The sequence below is a fragment of the Furipterus horrens genome, unplaced genomic scaffold (genome assembly GCF_987537825.1).
Source record: "Furipterus horrens unplaced genomic scaffold, mFurHor1.1.pri manual_scaffold_2, whole genome shotgun sequence".
In the NCBI taxonomy this organism is placed as follows: domain Eukaryota; kingdom Metazoa; phylum Chordata; class Mammalia; order Chiroptera; family Furipteridae; genus Furipterus; species Furipterus horrens.
Genome location: NW_028327172.1, coordinates 78,021,036 through 78,044,668, shown reverse-complemented (window position 1 = coordinate 78,044,668; position 23,633 = coordinate 78,021,036). Strand labels below are relative to the sequence as shown.

Below are 23,633 nucleotides of genomic sequence, written 5' to 3'. Positions count from 1 at the left end.
GTATTAGAAATTTAAATATGGTCAAATTACATCTCGAATTTAATGGCTTAAGATCATTAGCAACTCTGCAGTCATTGAAGGAAACTATACAGTAGCAAAGGAAGAAATGGTTTTGGAGACATTTTGTTTTTAAGCAGATATTTACTACTGGAGGCCATTACACAGCTATGCATATTTTATTGTTAATGAAGTATGCAGGACGTGCCTATAAATATTCAACTGGGCTTTTTCCAAGCATTGTATTCATGGTATTTAACTTTTGGGTGATTATGATACTCTCTAACATAAAGCACAACGATCAAATTATCCCTTGGGTATTCTTGTAATGGTTTACAATTTAATTGGTTTTCCATTTTCTAGCTTCTTGACCTTGTATACTAGATTCTCTCCATATATTCTTTTATCTAAAACACACTGCACTGAATTTGTACAGTCAGTCAAGGTGAATTATCTTGACAATCATTTGACATTCTAATAAGGTCTTATAATTTCTATTTTTTTCCTTGTATTTCTTATTCTTTCTAAACATTATTCAAAGTTCCTTGACCAACCACTCATTTTCTCTTAGTATCTCTCAATACTAAAAGATACATATTTTTTTCCAAATCATCAGGAAACTTTATTTTTTTAAAGCAGATAAACACCAAAGTATGATGTAGTATCCACATGTGTTGCAAAAAATAATTACTGAAATTTTGAAAGCAGCAAATGAATAAGCAGAATCAATGGTTCAGCATAGATATATGGAACAGACTGAGAGCTGTCAGAGGGGCGGGGGGACTGAATGAAAGAAAGAGAAGGGATTAGCTAAAGGACATGTTTGTACAGTATTCCCTCACTTATCGCAGATATTACATTCTAGAACCCCCCCCCCGCGATAGGTGAAAATCCACGAAGTAGGAACCTTACATTTATTTTAGTATTTATATATATATATATATATTTAAGGCTTCATAAATCCTTCCCACACACTTATAAACAATTCCCAGTCCCTTATTAACTTTTCCCACTCCCTTATTAACCTTTTCCACACTTTTATGAACACTACTTAGGTTCTTAAACATATTCTACACTCTTAACCCTATGTAACTTTAACAACATACATATAGGGTACCACAAAATCCCACGATATAGCAAAAAATCTGCGATAAATAATTAAGTATCGGCGGCGGCGGCGGCGGTGGCGGCAGCCGTCCGTCTCGAGAGACGATGGTGTAGCTTCTTAAGAGTCTATCTGCACCGCGGAGAATGGCTGTGCAGTCCGACTCGGGAGTGACACGGTATCTGTCTCCTCCCGTGTTAAATATAATATTTTTAAAAATCCCATGATACAGTGAGGCCACGATAAGTGAACCGTGATATAGAGAGGGACTACTGTATAATCTACGGACACAGACAACAATGTGGTTGGTGATGGCCAGAGGGAAGGAGGTGCAGGGAGTACGTGGCAAAGTGGGGGAAGATAGGGACATCTGCCATAGTGTCAGCAATAAAAATAAAGAAAATAAATGGAATAAGAGCACAGTAAATTTGTTCATTGAAGATTTCTTATAATTTCTGCATAAAGCAGTTATTTATTCAATGTAAAGAAGTATGAATGCATTGTGAAGTTTTATTGCATTTGTATTGGTTTAATTATTATATTTTAATAAGCAGAGATAACAGTCATGATTAGGAATCTATCCTTGTTTCCTTAAATCCATGTAAAAACCTATAGGTGAAGAGAAGAGTCTTCTGGCTTAACCTACTTTTATTATTATGCTCATAACTAAATCTTGACTTAGTTGAGATTCACTTATTCAATGCATAGTTTGCCATATCTCATGTTTCTATGACAGTGTGTAAGTACCCAAGCTGTGCTGCTTGCAAAGCTAATGAAAGGTAGTAGAGTGCTTGACAACTGGGGGCCTGTATGAGGCCCAAACATTCTCAATAGCATTAGGATCTCTGTTTTTGCTATTAGTGTCATCATGATGAAAGTACCCACTAAAAATGATTGTCCCAAATAATTTTAAATTAAATATAACTTGGAAATTTCCATGAATAAGCAAAATATCACAAAGCATTTTCCTTTAAGTAAGTATAAAATGAAATGCAACACTAAAGTAAGCTGATCTTTATCCACTCTTGGGAGTATCATACTTGACTAAAGACATAAGCAAAATGGGAAATTTTGTGACTATTGGCTTCCATTTCAATGGCCATTTCAGTGGCCAGTTCTTAGAAAATGTGACAATTATAAACTTGTAGTACCTAGTCCTAACAGTCTCAAAATGCATGAAGTGAAAATTTGATAAATCCATGAGCAAAATGGGAAACTTGTAACATAACTCTCTCAGTAATTTATATATCAAATAGAAACATTAGTAAGTACATAGATTTGAACAACACAAACTGAGAAGTTTAATTTAAACATATGTATAGAACATGCCATACAACAATTGAACAATACTCATCCTTTTCAAGCACAGAGAAAATGCTTTCAGATATTAAGTACAAACTAGTCAAAAAGCTAATGACAATAAATTTCAAATCATTTGCAATTATATGTAACCTCTCACAATGCAATTAAAGAAGCAAGTAAAAGAGATATATGTGTGTCCAAATTTTCCTTCTTTCATTGTTAAACTTTAGATAAAGCTGTAATGATTAATTTTATCTGTCAACCTGGCTGGGCTGAGGGATGCCCAGAGAACTGGTAAAATATTATTTTTAATGTGTCTGTGAGGATATTTCTAGAAGAAATTAGCTTCTGAGTCAGTATATTGAGCAAGGAAGATCTCTCTCTTCGATGCAAGTGGGTATCATCTAATCTGTTGAGTGCCGAATAGAACTAAAGGACAGAGAAAAGGCAAATTGACTCTCTGCTTGAGCTGGGACATGTGTCTTTGGTTGCCCTTGGAAATCATCATTTCTAGTCCTCAGGCCTTTGGACTCCAACTGTGACATCTACCATCTTCCCCCCAGCTGTCAAGCCTTCAGGTTTGGACTAGAATTATACCACTGGCTTTCCTGGGCCTGCAGCTTGCAGTCAGTCAAACTGCTTAGCCTCCATAATCGCATGAGCCAATCCCTCTTAGAAAATCTCTTTTAATATATCTCTATGTATCCTATTGGTTCTGTTTCTCTGGAGAACTCTGACTAATACAAAACTCAAACCCAAGGACAGAATGAGCCCTATTTTCTGCTATCCAGTCTTATTTCTGTGAAATCTCTGTGCAGAGAGTTTCTTATCAACTTGGGCCAATCCACTATGGTAAAGAAGGCAGAGGGTTATGGACAGATAGAGGGAACATCTCATTGACACCCTTGAGCCTCCCTCAGTTTGGGGGTGACCAGTGAACCTGTCATGGGGTCCTCCATAATTAGAGAGGTGATCCCACAACAGGCTAGAGATAAGGTGAGTCAGGGCCTGGCTTATGATTTGAAAACCCAAATGTCTCCAGCAGGTAAGAACTGAGAGGATATCAAATAAACAAGTGGGGGGGAAACCAGTAGTCTCCAGGAGAAGGCTGAGTCTAAAGAGTAAACCATAGGTAAACCGCCCAAGGACTCCCGTCTGGAAGATCAGCACGACTGGGCAGAGAACATCAAGCCTAAAAACTTCACTCACTACAACTAGAAGGTCATGAAAGCCACTCTCCTTACCTATAATTTTAGGGAGGCTTTTGAAAGACTGAGTCTTTTTAGTCAAAGGAAAGCTTAATGAATGTTTAATTATAGAACTAGAATAAGTTTGAACAGGATCAGCCATTTAGTGGAATTGGCTCATCTACTAACTTGTGAGTGGGGCCTGAGGACAATGACAAGGTTAGTTATAGATAAGATAACCAGTCTGTGTGCATCCGAGCTACTGCAACTGTAATTACTTACTATTCTTTGGTTTTATGTTTTTATTTTATTTTGTTTTTCTGATTATAAAAAAGAACATAGAAAGATGAAGAAGGGGCAAAGTATCCATGATTTTATCATGTCCATAATGATAGCTTAACTACTAACAAATTCTGACAAATTTCTTTAATTTTTTTGTTATGCTAATGCTAATTGAGTTTTATAAAATATGTGAGTTTTGTATTCTGATTTTTTTTACTTAAGTACTTTCATTAAAGTTTCCTTTTTAAACTTAATTTTAATGGTACATAAATTACATTATATAGAAGTATGAAAAATTAGTTACCCAAGTACATTTTGATTGTTGCTGATTTTATTAGACTAAAAATAGCATCCCAGTGAAGAGGTTTGTATATTAAACTATGTCTGCATTTTGCCTTATGTTCTTGTGAAAAGTTCCTAAGGAATATTATTGCACAAATTGATATGAATATTTTCAAAGCTCTTAAAATATGTAGTTAGATTTCTTTTCAGATGACCTTTTAACAACTTATGATCACATCAACAAAAGTTGTTTTATTCTTAAGAACTAAAGGTCTATTTATAATGTGATTTCTTCCATAATATAGTGTCTTCTGGAGACTGAAAAAAATTACAATTTCAAAATTTATAAACATCTTCTACCTTCTATACAAAAAATTGACTCTGCCTTAATATATGTTATCCCTTAGTTCTAGGAGGTAATAGTGAGGCCTGTAGGTGGCCTTGATGTTAAGTTGAAAGCTAACAGATTTTCCACTGAGCTTCAAAATGATACCATAGTAGAGGATGTGTGAAGGTGGGCCAGGGGCCTGGTTAAGAGCAAGGAAATGGAGAGAACTGCGGCCAGTGAGACCTGGAGGGAAGTGAAATCACAAAGGGATAAGCCAACACTCCCTGGAAGGGAGAGCTGAAACAGTCATCTGTGTTTATCACCTCAGACTGCAACCCTACTTGGTCTCAGAACCATTTTTGTCCAAGCATCTTATAGCTCTGTTGTTACAAAGAGCACATTGTACACACTGTATGATAAGGTATGCAAACTTGAAGCTCCAGAAATGCAAAGAGCATAGCTTACTTAAATAAAATAAAATTAGAATGGACTATTCCAACCAAAAGAACAAAGAACAATTTATGCTTGTGTTTTATATATTAACCATGACATTATTTATAAAAGGAAGTTCCCTATTGTAGACACAAGGAAGAGGATGGCTGAATTGATCTGATATTGATGATTTACAGGATGAAAGTGATAGAAAGGCAAGGGAGAGAGAGGGTGTGATGGCAAAAGGGTAGTTAAAATAATGTACCAAGAGGTTGAGGCTGGATTAGACACTGAAGCTAGATGAAGAGTGCAGGGGCCAAGGACAAACCACCTCAAGATATCCCACAGTGGCATATGAATTATTCTGAATTAAAGTTACTTAAGGAATTGCCCATGCAAGAAGGAAACCCTGATCTCTTTGGCCCCCTAAAAGCTGGAGATAAAATTTTCACATGATAGGTGCCCACCCTGTTCCTGAGGGGTGAGAGGCAACAGGAATTAAGAGAATCTAGAGTAGAAAGCTTGTATAAACAAGCTTAGTAACATCTTTATTAACTTACTACCCAAGCTCAAATTTGTTCAGTTTCCTCACTAATAAATACTCCAACCCTGCTTAGATTCCTTTCTAATGAACACTAATTTTCTTTGTCTTGTCAATTTCTCACAATCTCTGTCTAAAAAGTATTTAAAAGATACCTGGCGTAATCATTTCTTTGAGCCTCATTTTATGATCTGAGCATCATATTGTGATTTTCCCAGGTGCACGTATTAAATTGGTTTTTTTCTCCAGTTAATCTAGTCTTCTGTCGATTTTATTATGAGTCCATCCATGAGAACTGAAGAAGAGTAAAAAGGGAGGAATTCCCCTTCTCCCCAACAGGGTTACAAACTTGTTTTTAAAGGAAGAAGCAAAGAATTAGAGATCTCTGAGAACTTGATGAAGAGGAGTGGAAGGAAAAGTGGGGTTGGGGAGGTGGAGGGATAGAAACCGGGGTTGGAGAGAGAGAGAGAACAAAGTGAAGATTCTGGAAGTGATGAAATTTAAGGTCCACAAATACTGGAGTTCCAAATAATTCTCAGACACTGTATTTGGCACTGGGGTTTAAAATTTGTACAAATAAGACTCAGTCCCTGCCCTTGAGTTGTTCCTTAGTCCAGGGTAGGAAGACAGACAATCAACTGATCATTTGAACTGAAGAGGCAATGGCTACACAGGTATAAGCACAGACCAATATAGAGGTAGAAGCACTTACAATATACAGGAGTAGGGGAAGACAGCAGCTCATAGACAGGAGAGCCAAACAAGGTTTCCACAAGACGCATTGTCTCATAGGAGTCTTAAATGAAGACTAGAAATCAGACAGAAGGAACTGCATGAGGAAAGGTTTCAACTTTCAACAATTCCATGGCACCTCTGTTAGCCTCTCTGCTCCCTTGGGACTTCTAGTTACACTGGGTGAATATCTCACTCCCCCAGATCTTGTTGCCTCATAGGGATTCGTCCCAGCTTTGTCTCTCACATCTACAGGGTCATCTCTCTTGTTGCCAGGCAAAAGACCCCTCTCACCTTGATTTCTCTGCTTTCTTCCCACTGTTTGGAGCTTCTGTGTTTCCAGTTTCACTCTTATATGGGCTTCAAACTTTTCCCAGAGGTCCCAGTGGGGCCAGTGTCTCACATGACCTGGAAAGATAGATCAGACAGCAAATGCATTAGATAAACACCCAACTGCTTAAACTTAAGGAAGTGGTAAAAACTGGAGGAGACAGGGCTTTGTGTTTTAGAAAGGTCACTTCAACTGCAATGTGGAGAACTGATTCAAAAGAGCAAGACCAGAAATAGAGACATAGCTAGAAGGCTATTGCAGTAAAAACTAGACATGAGATGATAAGGATATAAACAAGGATAATGACTGAAGGGAAATATTTTGGAGATAAAATCAATAGTCTCAAAGATAGATTTGATATTGGATTTGAGAAAAAATTAAGAATGAAGTCATTGTTCCAATTTGAGTGATTGGGCAAAATGATGATGTCATCAACTAAGTTTGAACACTAAGAAAAAGGTTTGTGGATAATGATCTTAGTTCAGTCTTGGTCACATTGAATCAGGAGTGTTTGTGGGCCATCATGGCCTATAACCAAAAGTCAGTGTTTATAACTGTCCAAAGTCAAACACTGGAGAAATGATTTGCAGGCCACCAAAGAGTGAATGGGATTGTCAAAGGAGAGCATGCAGAGAAGAGTTATTCAAGAAAGACATCCTCAGGGAAAGTAATAATTAGGAAATGTGCCTAAGTACCATTTTAGTCCATAAATTCAAATATGCAAGAAATATGTGACAAGATAATATTTTGAGATACTTGATCTTACTTTTCTCTTCTTACACTCCATGTCCTTTCCCCAGAAGATCAAGAACATTCTACATTTATATATACATGAAAAGCTGGCACTTCAGAACATAAAAATGAGAGTCAAATTCTGGATTTTAAGTTTCCAGAGCAAATATCCAGACCCCAGATAAAAGATTTGGAAGAGGCCAGGAAGAGTCGGTTATTTCCCTCATTCCAGTTCCCTAGAATAATTAGCTGCCCCAGGAGCAGTTGAAGGAGGAAGTAGAGAGGTAGGGTAGGTAAGAGGAGTCCCTGTGCTCCTCCCCAAAGCCTGAGTAGGTTCCCTGACCCCCCCAGTGAAGCTGTAAGGATCTGACTCTAAAGAAGCTTGGGCTTACTTTTCCAGAGTAAAAGCAGCTAGCTGATTTATATCTAAAACAGAAGTTGACTTAGCACCTTCAGGCATGAACTCCCTAAAAACATATTTGCCCACTGCTAACCTCACATGTCATCAAATAGAAAATTTATTTGGAAGTGAAAAAAATAATTTTTTTTTGATAATCAAAAAATTGTATTTGTCATTGACAGTTCAATATAAATTAAGTAAAATATTAATTCAATTATTCCACTGAACTATTACAAAGTTTTCCATTTTTTTCATAAAATAACCATTTCTAAACATATAGTTTAATGGTCAAAACAAGTTCAACAAAATATTATTAATTTCAAAATATAAGAAGACTGTGGTCCTATAACTTTTCTCCACCAAAGTGAATATATAATTGTTAGCCCCCCAAAAGTCACAATCTCTTTACACTGTAAACAAATGATGGAAACATTACCAATTCCTCAGACTTCCTTTGGCAACACTACTTTTGATAAAAGCTCTCCAAATAAAATGTGTGTATATATATACACACATTTAAAGCAAATTGACATTTTAATCTTGTCGAGATAATGTAAGAAAATGCCCTAAAAGATTATTAAATTGACTATAACTACCAATATCAGTTCTTAAGATAATTTTTCTGAATAAAAAAATGAGGGGTGTTTTTTGTTTGGTTTGGGGTTTTTTTCTGCCACATTAGTGGACTGGTGCTTAAGACAGCCCTCACCAGTCTTTCTAACTCAGGTGCTCACGCTTAATTCTTCAATAGCTGGATATTACTTTTTTATCTTTTTAAATTTTTAACTAGTCCCTTCATTATCTTCTAGGCTTATTCTCTTTTCTGAACTTCTTTCCTGCTACCCATGTGCTTGTTGGTGGGTAGTTATCAACATACACAGTCTGCTCCCCCTTGCAGCTCTACCCATTTGTATCAAAGACTGCATGACACTGGCTTACTCCATCTCTGATCATTTGATACTGTTTTTTTATGGCCATTTTGAATTTTGGGAAAATACTCCCAACTGCAAAAAATACACAGGAACACATATACTCAGTACAATCTCCAAATAGCCTTTCTCATCTTCTGGTTTCCTAGGAGAAGCTAAGGCACAAAAAGAGGCCCCCATGGGTCTGAGCTTATTAAGTGAGGGCAGGAGACCTACCTTCTCAAACGGCTCCTTTCAATACCTCCTTGCTAATAGGAAGAGATAGCAGGAAAATGAAAATTTAAACTTGATTTTTATGTTTTCCTTCCCCCTTTTTCTGCCATCCTCCAGAACCCACTAACTTCTTATAAAAGGAAGTTTTTCCATGGTCTCGGTATGGGAAAGTGTCTTAACAGCAGGGGCTTTAAGCTGTCAGAGAGAGCCATGCCACAATCCAGATTCAGTTAAATTTCCTCAAAGAATCCAGATGCTGGCACCATGACGGTTTTATTAAGAGATGAGGGACAAGCCCTGCTCTTGAGCTAAGACACTGTGACTCCTAAAGTTCAGCTGAGGCTGCAGTGTGGCCCTCTGCAGTGAAGCTTGGTAGGTTGGGAGGAACTACACTGTGGACAAAGAGGGTCCAGACTAGTCCAAACCGCCACCAATCAACTCTGCCATAGCTTAGGTTCTCCCAAGTAGTAGGTTTCAGAAGGAAAATATGAGCTTGCAGGTCATGAGGGTGTACTTATACTATGGTATCTCTAGTAACTGGCATTAACAGGAGCAAAGTAAATCTGGACAAATGCAAGGCGTTTTGATGAATTTGGCAATGTATGCTGGGCTTTTATCAGATATCAAGTTGGCAAGGCTGGAAGGTTTGCTCTCGTTGTGCTCAAGGTTTTGGCCATTCTGAAGGAGAATCATATCCACAGGGAGTACTGAGTAGTCTGCTGCTCGCTTCTCTTGGGTCCAACTGCCACCACCTGTCAATCCATAGGGATGTCCAACAAGTCACAGCTGACATCCCAGAGCCGCCTTGCTATTGTCTCATTACGAGCCTGGGCAGAGACTGATGTCACATGGCAGTCACAGAAACCAACCCTGCCAGCACCTTGATCTTGAACTTCTGTCCTCTAGAACTGAAATGATTCCCATTGAGAATCTCAAGACCTTCTGTTAAGGCACAGTACAAGCTGGTCTGGGCTCCCTTCTGAGGGGTCTTGATGAAGAAGGAGAAAAGCCGCCACATTCATCTCATGAAAGATGAGTGCCAAATCAATTCAGAATTGACTGTGCCAGAGTGTACAGAATACTTCCTAACACCAGAGCCTTTTAGCCTCTGGGCCAGTTCCTTGGTGAAGAGAATGTTGGCTAACTTGCTATGACAGTAGACCAGACCTGCACTGTAGAATTTCTCGCCATGAAGATTATGGAAATGGATCCTTTCCAGGTGATGTGCTAAGGAAGACACATTCGCTACCATTGACGGGGCTGATTCCTTCAGCTCCTCTAGCAGCAGATGGGTCAAGAGGAAGTGACCCAAGTGGTTGACTCCTATATGCATCTCAAAGCCATCTGCTGTCTTAGAGTAGGGATACATCATCCCTCCTGCGTTGTTGATCAAAATATGGAGATGCTTTTCCTCTTCTAGGAAGCCCTTAGCAAAAGCTTGAATAGATTTAGTATCAGCCAAGTCCAGTTTCTGCACCAACACCTGTTGGTTCCCTGTCATGGCCTGGATCTCTCTGGCCACCAACTCCCCCTTTTGCACATCCAGGCAAGCTATGTATACACGGGCTCCTCTTTGAGCCAGCTCCTTGACTGTCTCCTTCCCGATGCCTGTGTTGGCATCACTGACCACAGCCACCTTCCCGGAAAGCTGGACAGTTGATGTACACACCCCGCTGGGTAGCATTTTCCTGATTTGGGGTGCAGCAATGTACAGAAGGGGGAGGAGGATAAACAGAAGCAAGACCCCAATCATCTTGCAGGGTGGCAGCTGCGACGGGGCCACCAAGCAGGGTGCAAGTGAAAATGTAAATACACTTGCCCAAACACAATTTTTCCAGAGACTATTATAGTGACTGTAAATATCTCAAAAGTTTCATTTTTCTCCCCTATTTACTCATTTTTATTTTACTCCCTCTTTTTGTTGATATAATTTAAAATTTCCTTATTATGTCTTATCAGGGACAGTATCTTTTTTGTGAACAATTATTCTAAACTTTCTTGCTAGAAATAAGACTTAAACAATAAATGTTTATACCAGGAGTTGACAAACCACAACCCTAGGGCCAAATCCAGCCCACCTCCTTTTTGTAGGGCTCACGATCTAAGAAAGAATTTTACATTATTTAGCAGTCAAAAAAGTCAAAGAATAATATTTCATGACACATGAAAATTCCATGAAATCCAAGTTTCGATGTCCATAATTAAAGTTTGGAACACAGCCATGCTTATTTCTTTATGTATTATCTATAGCTGCTTTCACATTGCAAGAACAGAGTTGAGTAATTATGGCCCCCTAAGCCAAAAATATTCATTATTTAGCCCTTTATAGAAAACTTTTGTTGATCCTGATTATAGATCTCTTATCACTTTCCTTTACTTGAAAAAATAGTTCTACTTCCAAAGTCTTATGGAGAAAAATTCATGTTTAAAAATTTACTTTCAAAAGATGTATTCAAATATACCAGTTTAGTGGATGACATAATATAGTATATGCACAACCCTAAAAATTTCTCCAAAAACTATTAAAACAGATAAATAAATTCACTAAAGTGGTAGGATACAAAATAAATATCCAAAAATTAGTTGTATTTTTATACACCAATAATGAACTATCAGAAAGGGAAACTAAGGAAACAATTCCATTTACAATTGCATCAAAAAAAATGCCTAGGAATAAATGTAACTAAGATGTAAAATGATAAGGCACTGAAGAAAAAATTGAAGAAGCTACAAATAAGTGGAAATATATACTGTGTTTCTGGGTAAGAATAATTAACATCATTAAAAAATGTCCATAGTACCCAAAGTAATCTAGAGATTCAACATAGTTCTTATCAAGATACCAATGATGTATTTCACAGAACTAGAACAAAGACCCTGAATAGCCACAGCAATCTTAAGAAAGAACCAAGTTGGAGAGTCATGCTACCTCATAGCAAACTACACTACAAAGCCATCTGGGAATTAATATGAAGAAAACCGAAACACTAATTTGAAAGATTATATGCACCCCTGTGTCCAGTGTGATGTTATTTACAATTGCCAATTTTTGGAAGCAGTTGGTCTAGGGGAGTGTCCATCACTAGATGAGTGGATAAAACAGCTATCATATATTTACACAATGTAACACTACTCGGCCATAAAAAGAAGAAAATTTTACCCTTTGTGACAGAATGGATGAACCTGGAGAACATTATGCTAAGTGAAATAAGCCCATCAGAGAAAGATAATTATCGTATGACTTCATTCATATGTGGAATCTAATGAACAAACTGAACTAACCAGCAAAATAGAGACAGACTCATAGATAGAGAGCAGGCCAACAGCTGTGGGAGGTACGGTGTAAGGGGAGGAATTAAGCAAAAAAGAAAAAAGAGAAAAAACTAATGGACATGGACAACAATGTGGTGATTCTGGGGGTGGGGTGAGAGTTGAAGAGGGTATAGGAGGGATAAATGATAATGTTAGAAGAACAATTTTAAAAAAAGAGAGAAAAACAGGCCCTGACTGGTGTGGCTCAATGGATTGAGCGCCGACTGGTGAACCAAAGGGTCACCAGTTTAATTCCCAGTCAGGGCACATGCCTGGGTTGTGGGCTGGGTCCCCAGTTGGGAGCCTGCAAGAGGTAAATACACATGGGTGTTTCTCTCCCTTCCTTCCTTCCTCCCTTTCCCTCTCTCTAAAAATGAATAAACAAAATCTTTTTTAAAAAAATAAAAATAAAAGAACAATTTGAGAGGAGTGAACTACAAATAAAATGGTATATCAATGAAAAAATAAAAACAGCATGATACTGGCATAAAAACAGACATATAGATTGATGGAGCAGACTAGAGAGCCCAGAAATCAACCCCACATCTTTATGGTTGCTTGATGTTTGACAAAGAAGCAAGAACATACGATGGGGTAAGAACAGTCTATTCAATCAATGGTGCTGGGAAAACTGGACAGATAGATGTGCAGAAAAAATGAAACTAGACCACCTTCTTACCACCATACACAGAATAAACTGAAAATGGATTAAAGACTTAAATGTTAGACTTGAAACAATAAACATCCTAGAAGAATACATGGGTAGTATAATCCCAGACATTTCTCATAGTAATATTTTTCTGATATACCTCTTTAGGCAAGGGAAACGAAAGAAAAAAAAAATAAATGGAACTACTTCAAACTAAAAAGGTTTTACACAGCAAAAGAAACCATCAACAAAATGAAAAGACAACCCACTGAATGGGAGAATATAGTCACCAATGATACATCTCATAAGAAGTTAATACTCCAAATTGATACAGAACTATAAAATTCAACACCAAAAAAAAGATCGAATTAAAAAATGGGCAAAGGATGTGAATAGATATTTCTCCAGAAGATATACAAATGACCAATACACATATGAAAAGATGCTTAACATCACTAGTCATTAGAGAAATGCAAATTAAAGCCACAATGAGATATCACCTCACACCAGTCAGAATGGCTACCATTAACAAATCAACAAACAACAAGGTCAAGGTGATGATGTGGAGAAAGGGGAACCCTCATGCACTATTAGTGAAAATACAGATTGGTGCAGCCGTTGTGGAAAATAGTATGGAGTTACCTCAAAAAAAATAAAAAATGGAACTGCCTCATGATCCAGCAATATCACTTCTAGAAATATATCCAAAGAAACCCAAAACACTAATTCAAAAAAACATATGCACCCCCATGTTCATTGCAGTGTTGTGTACAGTTGCCAAGATTTGAAATGGACTCAGAGTGTTATGCTAAGTGAAATAAGCCAGTCAGAGAAAGACAAGTACCATATGATATTACTTATATGTGTAATCTAAGGAAAAAGATAAACTAATAGACAAAATAGAAGCAGACTCATAGATACGGAAAACAGACTGACAACTGTCAGAGGAGAGGGGGGTTGGAGGGTTGGATGAAAAAGCTGAAGGGATTAAGAAAAAAAACACAAAACTCATAACCACCACCAACAGTCCGGTGATCACTAGAGGAAAATAAGGGTGTGGGAGGTAGAAAAGGGCAAAGGGGGAATAAATTACTTGGGATGGCGAACACACAATACAAAATACAGATGATGTCCTATAGAATTGTATGCCTGAAACCTATAAAATTTTATTAATCAATGTCACCCCAACAAATTCAATGAAAACAAATTTAGCAATTTATTTGTTTTCTGATTTTGTCTGTTAAGATTAATTTTCATTTTTTATCCCTCTGTAATAACACAAGTAGGTAAAAAATAAAATCCAAGATTCTAAGATTGAGATAGACATTAATATTAGAAATCTGATAACCAAAACAGTGAATTATTCATTTATTTTTCTCTTTTTATGTCAATGTAACAACAAGTTGAACACCTATTAACTAAAATCTATAATTTGATTTATCTGTGTTCTTCCCAGTTCTTGATTACGTAATTGAAATGAGGAGAATGCAAAAAGATTCAAGATGTAATTTGTAACACTTGCTCTTATGAGTCTCAGTCATTCGGGAAATAACGACAGGTACATATAGAAATAAAGCTTAGACTGGAAATTGAACCCACAACGTTTTGGTTTTAAGGGACAACATTCCAACCAACTGAGCCACAGAGGCCAGGGCAAACCCTAAAACTCTTAAAAGAATGAATATGGGAAAAGGGTCATGACCTTGGATATAGCAATAAATTCTTAGATATGACACCAAAAATACAAGAAACAAAAGGAAAAAAAGATCAATTGGACTGCATTAAAATTAAAAACCTTTATACTCATCAAAGAGAGTATAGAGTCAATTTACACAATGGGAGCAAATATTTGTGCATCATATTTGATGAGTTTAATATACTGAATATGTAAAGGACTACTACAACTCAACATCAATAAGTCAAACAACCCAATTAAAAAGCAGAAGAACTGAATAAAACACTCTCAAAAGAAGATATACAAATTGCCAATAAGTACATGAAAACATGCTCAACATCATTTGTCATTAGGGAAATGCAATTCAAAACCACAATGAGATACAATTTCACCCCTACTACAATGGTAATAATACAATGGAAAATACAAATATTGTTGAGATGTTAAGAAAATGGAATCTTCATGCTTTCCTGATGGGACTGTACGTGGTGGAGCTGCTGTGAAAGTGGTTTGTTAATTCCTCAGAAAGTTAAACATAGAACTACTATGTGACCCGGTGATTCCACTCTTAGGTGTATACCCAAAGGAATTGGAAATAGAGACTCCAACAGTGCCTAAGTTATCACAGAATTAATCACCATAGCCAAAAGGTGGAAGCAACTTAAGTGTCCATCAACAGATGAATGGATAAACAAAATGTGGTACATACATATAATGGAATATTATTCAGCCTGAAAAGGAATGAAGTTTCTTAAATAATTTTAAAACAAAATAAAAAAGTAATAAAGCTTATAATATATGATAATATACATTTCTTATTTTTGTCCTCACCCAAGGACATTTTTCCCCCATTGCTTCTAGAGAGAAAGGAAGGGAGAGAGAGAAATATTGATGTGAGAGAAGTATCAAATGGTTGCCTCTCCTATGCACCTGGACCAGGGATCAGGGATTGATGATGGAACCTGAAACCTAGGTATGTGCCCTGATTGGGAATCAAACCCACAACCCTTGGGCTGCAGGATGACGCTCCAACCAACTGAGCCACACCTCCCAGGGCACAATATTATGTATTTCAAATAGGTTACACAAGTAACAAATTCTTGACTGATTATGATCAGTCAAACTTTGGGAAAACTTTACTAAAAATTTAGGATTTTTACCCCTCCTGCTTGGGAGAAGTAAGTCTATTTGTTCTAGTTAGCCCTTCAACTGATTGGATGAGACCCATCTGTACTATGGACAACACTTCTTTACTCAAAGTCCATGGATTTAAATGTTAACTTAACATTTAAAAATACTCTTACAGAAACACCCAGAACAATGTTTGATTAATAGCTAGACACTGTGGCCAAGCCAAGTTGACAGTAAAATTATCATACTGTACTTGCCTCAGGACCTTTGCACTGGTTGTTTTTGCCTAGTCTTCTTCCCTAGTTGTACAGCATATTCTGACCTCACTGTTTGAAACAGCAACATGTTCCCCAACTCCCACTCCTGAGTGCCTTTAGCCTGCTCCAACTTTCCCATTGTATTTCTTACCTTCTCACTTTGCAACACACCATATAATGTACTTATTTATTATGTCTATTATTTATTTTTTAGTAGACCCCTCTTCCCAACTAGAATGCCACCTCTGTGAGGGTATGGATATTAGCCTGTTTTATTCACTACTAAGAGTGGTACTTGGAATATAGTAGATCGTCAATAAATATTTGTTGAATAAATGAAAACTAGGTTTTTAAAATAATGGCTCTAAATTATTAATGAATTTTATAATTTCTTTACTTTTCGGTGAACTTTCAAAGTTACTATCTCTCTTGCATGCTCTCCCTCCCAGGAGTATGCCCATGTCTTTCACTTTCCCTTCTTCTTCCCTGACAGGCATGCATCGCCTAACCTCAAAGGTACCCCACCAGACTTGCAACCAGGGGAATAGTGGGCAGCAGCAGCTCATCGTAGGCTAATCCCCTGAAACTGTCTCCAAGGCCCCCTTTCTCAGACTTCCCACTGAACTGACAGCAGCCCTCTCTAGGTGCCCCTGTTGCTTCTTCTATCCTAAGCCCTTCCTTGTTCCACTGTCCCCAACTTTACTAAATGCACTCTTAAAATGAATTAAAAAAATTTAAACCCACAGTTACTAGCTCTCACTATGAAAAACAAAAACTCATCTGAAGTTCAATGGTTTCTTGAACTTTTCTTGTTTATTTTCTTCTATTGAATTCATAAAATAAAGTTTTATACCTTTTGTTGGAAAAGTAAAATACAATCTGATACACACCACCTTTTAACTAAGTGATCGAGGATAAAGCAACAAGTATAATAAGTAATTTTGATATCCTTTACCATGACATGATACAGTAAGAGAAATTCTTCACCACTTTGGTATTCATCCCCAAAATTCATATTTTCTGGTCTTATCATGAGAAAACATCAGATAAATTCAAATTCTACAAAATATCTGACCAGTACTTTTCAATAATATCAAAGACATGAAAAACAAAGAAAGATGAAGAAACTGTCACTAAAGGAGACTGCGAAGACATGGTAACTGAATGCACCATGGAATCCTGGACATCAGTAGAAAAACTGAAAAAGTCAGTAGTTTAATTAATAGTGTTGCACAAGTATTAGTTTCTTAGTTTTAATAAATATATCATGGTAATGTAAAATGTTAATTTTAGGGAAACCTGGGTAAGAAGGATACATGGAAACTCTGGACTATCTTTATAACTTTTTTATAAATCTAAAATTATGTTTTTAAAATGTTTTAAAAAGTAATATGCATGTTACAATCACATTCCTATAAAAATTATTTTTATTTATTCACCTATAATTTAATTAATTCTTCTATTTGTATACAGAGATGGAAATATATTTAAAATAATGGTAACTCAATATTAACACTATTATTAGGTATTGGGATTTTTAGTTCATTGCTTTTTCTTTGTACTTTATTGATTAACAGTTAGAATAGTTTCATATCAACAATAATAGAAACAATTAACATGTATTGAGCACTTATTATGAGGCAGTACTTCTAGGACTCGAATTTCTTTCTTTCTTTTTTTCTTTCTGCCTTTCTTTCTCGCCTTCTCTCTTCCTTCCTTCCTTTCTTTCTTTCTTTCTTTCTTTCTTTCTTTCTTTCTTTCTTTCTTTCTTTCTTTCTTTCTTCCTTTCTTTCTTTGCTTTCTTTCTTTCTTTCTTTCTTTCTTTCTTTCTTTCTTTCTTTCTTTCTTTCTTTCTTTTAGGTTTTAAGTTATTTAATAAAAGAGATTTAAGAGTCCATAGCTATACTAAAAAGTGAGTAGGTCATATGTTTCTTTTTTTAATTATTTTTTCAATTTTATTTTGTATTGGTTTCAGTGTACAGCTTAGTGGTTAGACAATCAAATACTTTTTAAAAAATCTTCACTTGAGGACATGCTTATTGATTTTAAGAGAAAGGGGAAGGGAGGGAGGAAGAGAGGAGAGAAACATCAATGTGAGAGAGAAACATTTATTGGTCGCCTCTCATACACACCCTACCAAGGACCAAACCTGCAACTAAGACATGTGCCCTGACTGGAAATTGAACATGCAGCTTTTCATTCTACGAGACGACACTCCAACCAACTGAGCCACACCAGCCAAGATGACAATCATATACTTTACTTAGTGTTCTCCCACTATTTCCAGTACCCCAACTGGCACCATACATAGCATTTGCATTATTATTGACTATATTTTCTATGCTTTATTTACTTCTCCATGACTATTTTGTAACTACCAATTAGTGCTTCTTAGTCCCATCACCCCTTTTACCTAATCCCCCAATCCTTCATCCCCTCTGGCAACCACCAGTTTTTTCTCTGTATTTATGAGTCTGTTTCAATTTTGTTGATTTTGTTCTTTAGATTCCACATATAAGTGAAATCATATGGCATTTGTCTTTCTCTGACTTATTACAGTAACCGTAATACCCTCTAGGCCATCCATGGTATTGCAAATGGTAAAATTTCAATATTTTATGACCAAGTAATATTTCATTGTGTATATATACCAAGTTTTTTATCCATTCATCCATTCATGGGCACATGGGTTGCTTCCGTAACTTGACTATTGTAAATAATGCTTCAACGAACATAGGGATGCATATGTTCTTTTGAATTCGTGTCTTGGGTTTCAATCACTGGGTCGAAAGTCAGATTTCTTTTAAATTTTTAAGTATATTTTATTGATTATGTTGTAACGGTTGTCCCAATTTCCCCCCTTTTCCACCCTTTGCCAAGTACCCCCCTTCTCTTCAGCAATCTCTCCCACCTTAGTTCATGTCCATGGGCTGTGCGTGTAACTTATTTGGCTTCTACCTTTTCTATACTATTGTTAACATCCCCCTGTCTATTTTGTTCCTACCAGTTATGCTTCTAAATCCCTGCACCTTTTCCCCCATTATCCCCCTTCCCCTTCCCAGCTGATAACCCTCCATATGGTCTTCATATCTATTATTCTGTTCCTGTTCTGGTTGTTTGCTTAGTTTCTGTTTGTTTTTTAGATTCAGTTATTGATAGTTGTGAGCTCGTTAACATTCATAGTTTTGATCTTCTCCTTTTTAAATAAGTCCCCTTAACATTTCATGTAGTAAGGGCTTGGTGGTGATGAATTCCTTTAGCTTCACCTTACTCTGGGAAGCACTTTATCTGCCCTTCCATTCTAAATGATAGCTTTGCTGGATAGAGTAATCTTGGTTGTAGGTCCTTGCTTTTCACCACATTGAATACTTCTTGCCAGTCCCGTCTTGCCTTCAAAGTTTCTTTTGAGAAAGTAGCTGATAGTCTTATGGGAATTCCTTTGTAGATAACTCTTTGCTTTTCTCTTACTACTTTTAAGATTCTCTCTTAATCTTTAACCTTTAACATTTTAATTATGATGTGTCTTGGTGTGGTCCTCTTTGGGTCCAACTTGTTTGAGACTCACTGTGCTTCCTGGACTTGTTTGTCTATTTCCTTCACCAAATTAGAGAAGTTTTCTTTCATTATTTTTTCGAATAGATTTTTAATTCCTTCCTTTTTTCTCTTCTCCTTCTGGCATCCCTATTATTCAGATGTTTACAATTTCCAGTTTTTTGGTGGACTCTATAGGGTTTTCTATTGAATATGTTAAATTCAATAGAAATAATGATAATAATGACAGTTTTACTCCCTCTTTTCCTATTTGAATGCCTTTTATTTCTTCTTCTTGCCTGATTTCTGTGTCTAGGACTTCCAGTAGTATGTTGAGTAAGGGAGGTGAAAGCAGACATCCATGTCTTGTTGCCAGTCTTAAGGGGAATATTTGTAATTTCTGCCCATTGAGTATAATACTGATAGTGAGTTTTTCATATGTGGCCTTTATTACATAAAGGTATATTCCCTCTAGTCTCACTTGGCTGAGAAGTTGTTGTTCTTTTATGATAAACGGGTGCTGGATTTTATCAAAAGCTTTTTCGGTATCTAGTGATATGATCATGTGGTTTTTATCTTCTATATTCTTTATGTGATGTATCACATTTATTGATTTGTGTATATTGTACCAAACTTGCATCCCTGGGATATATCCCACCTAATCATGGTGTATGGTCTTTTTAATGTATCGCTGGATCTGATTTGCTATTATTTTGTTGAGAATCTTAGCATCTATTTTCACCAGGAATATTGGCCTGTAATTTTCTTTCTTTGTTATGTCATTATCTGATTTTGGAATTAGGATAGTACTGGCTTCATAAAAAGAGCTTGGATGTCTTCTTTTCTCTTGAATTTTTTGGAATAGTTTAAGAAGATAGGTGTTAGTTCTTTTTAAATGATTGGCAAAATTCACTTATGAAGCCATCTGGTTCAGAACTTTTGTTAGCTGAGAGAATTTTGATTACCGCTTCAATTTTATTAGTTATTAGTATACTCAAGTTTCCTGTTTCTTTCTGAGTCTGTTTTGGAAGAATCCATGTTTCTAAAAATGCATCCATTTTGCCAAGGTTGCCCAATTTCTTTGCATGTATTTATTCATAGTATTTTCTTAAAATCCTTCATATTTCTGTGATATCAATTGTTACTTCTCTTTCATTTCTGATTTTATTTATTTGGGTTCTGTCTCCTTTTTCTTGATGAGTCTGGTTAAAGGTCCATTAATTTTGTTTCTCTTTTCAAAGAATCAGCTCCTGAATTCACTGATCTTTTGAACTGTTAGTTTAGTCTCTATGTCATTTAATTGTGCTATGATCTTGATTATTTCCTTCCTTCTACTCACTCCAGGCTTTGTTTTTTGTTGTTTTTTTAGATCTTTTAGGTGTAGGGTTACAGTGTTTATTTGAGATTTTTCTTGCTTCTTAAGATAAGCATGTAATACTATGAACTTCCCTCTCAGGACTTTTTTTGCTGTGTCCCACAGGTTTTGGGTTAGTTGTGTGTTCATTCTCATTTGTTTCCAGGTGATTTTTTATTTCTTTCTTGATCTCATTGATAACTCATTCATTATTTAATAACATGGTATTTAGATCCATGTATCTCAGTGTTTTTGAGGTTTTTCAATTGAAGTTAATTTCTAGTTTTATGCCATTGTGATATGAGAAATGTTTGATATGCTTTCATTTTGTTCAATTTGTTAAGGTGGGTTTTTTGGTGGGTTTTTTTTCCTCCTAACATGTGTTCTATTTTTGAGAAAGATCTATCTGTACTTGAAAATAATGTGTATTCTGCTGTTATGAGATTAAATGCTCTGTAAATATCAATGAAATTTATTCACTCTAGTGTTTCATTTAAAGTTACTGTTTCCTTGTTGATTTTTTTCTTTTTTTCTTTTTGGTCTGGAAGATCTATCCACTGGTGACATAGGGGTGTTAAGATTCCCTACTATGACTGTATTGTTGTTGGCCTCTTTCTTAAAGTACACCAAGATTTTCTTTATATATTTAGGTGCTCCTATATTGGGAGCATATATGTTTACAAGAGTTATAGCCTCTTGTTGGATTGATCCCTTTAGCATTATATAGTGACCTTCTTTGTTCCTTGTTATGGCCTTTGTTTTGTCAGATATAGGTATTGTTACCCCAGCTTTTTTTTTTTTTTTAATCTCTATTTGCACAGAATATTTTTTCCATTCCCTCACTTTCAGCCTATGTAAATATTTTATTCTGTGGTGGGCCTCTTGGAGACAGCTTATATATAGGTCATGTTTTCTTATCCATTCAGTTAACCTATGTCTTTTTAAAATTATATTTTGTTGTTCATGCTATTACAGTTGTCACAGTTTTTACCCACTTGCCCCTCCTCCACCTAGCTCCCTCACACTCTCAGGCAATCCCCACACCATTGTCCCTGTCCATGGGTCATGCATATATTCCCTATGCTGTACTTTACATCCCCATGACTACTCTGTAACTACCAACAGGTACTTCTTAATCCCTTCACCTTTTTCACCCAGTTCACTTTAACACTCCCCACCACCTGGCAACCTCAAAATGGTCTCTGTATCTAGAATTCTGTTTCTGTTCTGTTTGTGTTTGTTTTGTTTTTTAGATTCTATTATTGATAGATATATATTTATTGCCATTTTATTTTTCATATTTTTGTTCTTTTTCTTCAAAAAAGACTGTTTAACATTTTATATAATACTGGTTTGGCGGTCATGAACTCCTTTAGTTTTTTTCTTGTCTGGGAAGCTCTTTATCTGTCATTTGATTCTAAATGACAGTGTCTGTAAAGTTTCTGTTGAGAAATCAGCTCACAGTCTTATGGGAGCTCCCTTGTAAGTAATTAACTGTTTTTCTCTTGCTGCTTTTAAGATTCTTTCTTTGTCTTTAACTTTGGCATCTTAATTATGATGTGTTATGTTGTGGGCCTCTTTGAGTTCATCTTGTTTGGGACTCTCTGAGCTTCCTAAACTAGTATGTTTATTTCACCAAGTGAGGAATGTTCTCTGTCATTATTTTTTCAAATAGGTTTTCAATTTCTTGCTTTCTTCCCTCTCTTTTCATCACCCCTATTATGCAAATGTCAGTATGCTTGAAGTTGTCCCAGAGGTTCTTTATACTATCCTCATTTTTTAGATTCTTCTTGTTGTTCTGATTGTTTATTCTTTCCTTCCTGGTATTCCAAATCTCTGCTTTGATTCTTGGCTTCGTTGGTTCTACTGTAGATTCCTTGTAAATTCTGTTTTATTTCAACTAGTGTAGCCTTCATTTCTTTTTTTAGGTATATTTCATTGATTATGATATTACAGTTGTCCCAGTTTTTTCCTCTTTGCCCCTCTCCACCAGGTATCCCCTTTCCTCCAGCAACCCTCCCCCCTTCATTCATGTCCATGTGTTGTGCATATAAGTTCTTTGGCTTCTTTTTTCTTTAATATTCTTAAGATCCCCCTGTCTATTTTTGGACCTAACAGTTATGCCTCTTAATCCCTGTACCTTTTTTTCTATTCTCTCCCTTGCCCCTGCCAGATGATAACCTTCCATATGATTTCCATATTTATGGTATTGTTCCTGTTCTAGTTGTTTGCTTAGTTTGTTTTTGTTATTTATTTATTTATTATTTTTATTTTTATTTTTTCTTTTATTATTTGGTTTTTCCATTACAGTTGTCCCATTTTTCCCCCTTTGCTCCCCCCCAGCCCACCCCTTCTCCCGCAATCATATCCCTCCCCGTTGTCCATGTCCATGAGTCATTTATACATATTCTTTGACTAAACCCACCCTTACTTATCCCCCTTCTCTCCTTCCCCCTTCCCCCCTGTTGATTACTATTCTACTCTTTGTCCTATTCAGTTCGTTTGTTTGCGTTGTTCTTTAGTTTCCTGTATTAGGTGATATTATATGGTATTTTGATTTCTTTGCCTGGCTTATTTCACTAAGCATAATTCTCTCTAGTTCCATCCATGTTGTCGCAAATGGCAGGAGTTCCTTCTTTCTTTCCGCTACATAGTATTCCACTGTGTAAATGTACCACCGTTTTTTGATCCACTCATTTACAGATGGGCATTTAGGCTGTTTCCAGTACTTAGCTATTGTAAACAGGGCTGCTATGGACATAGGGGTGCATATGTTTTTTGAATTAGGGTTTTAGGATTTTTTGGGTATAATCCTAGCAGTGGAATCGCTGGTTCAAAAGGCAGTTTCATTTTTAGTTTTTTGAGGTAATTCCATACTGTTTTCCATAGTGGCTGCACTAGTCTGCATTCCCACCAACAGTGCAGTAGGGT

At 36.4% G+C, this 23,633-nt stretch overlaps 1 protein-coding gene across 1 annotated transcript; it reads right to left on the bottom strand.

Moving 5' to 3' along the window:
* Positions 1–9,548: 9,548 nt before the first annotated feature.
* Positions 9,549–10,546, bottom strand: LOC150018871 (retinol dehydrogenase 11-like). Its single transcript, XM_090267879.1, is given in 2 exon segments — positions 9,549–9,652; positions 9,703–10,546. Coding segments are annotated over 2 exon segments (948 nt in total).
* Between the last annotated feature and the right edge of the window lie 13,087 nt (positions 10,547–23,633).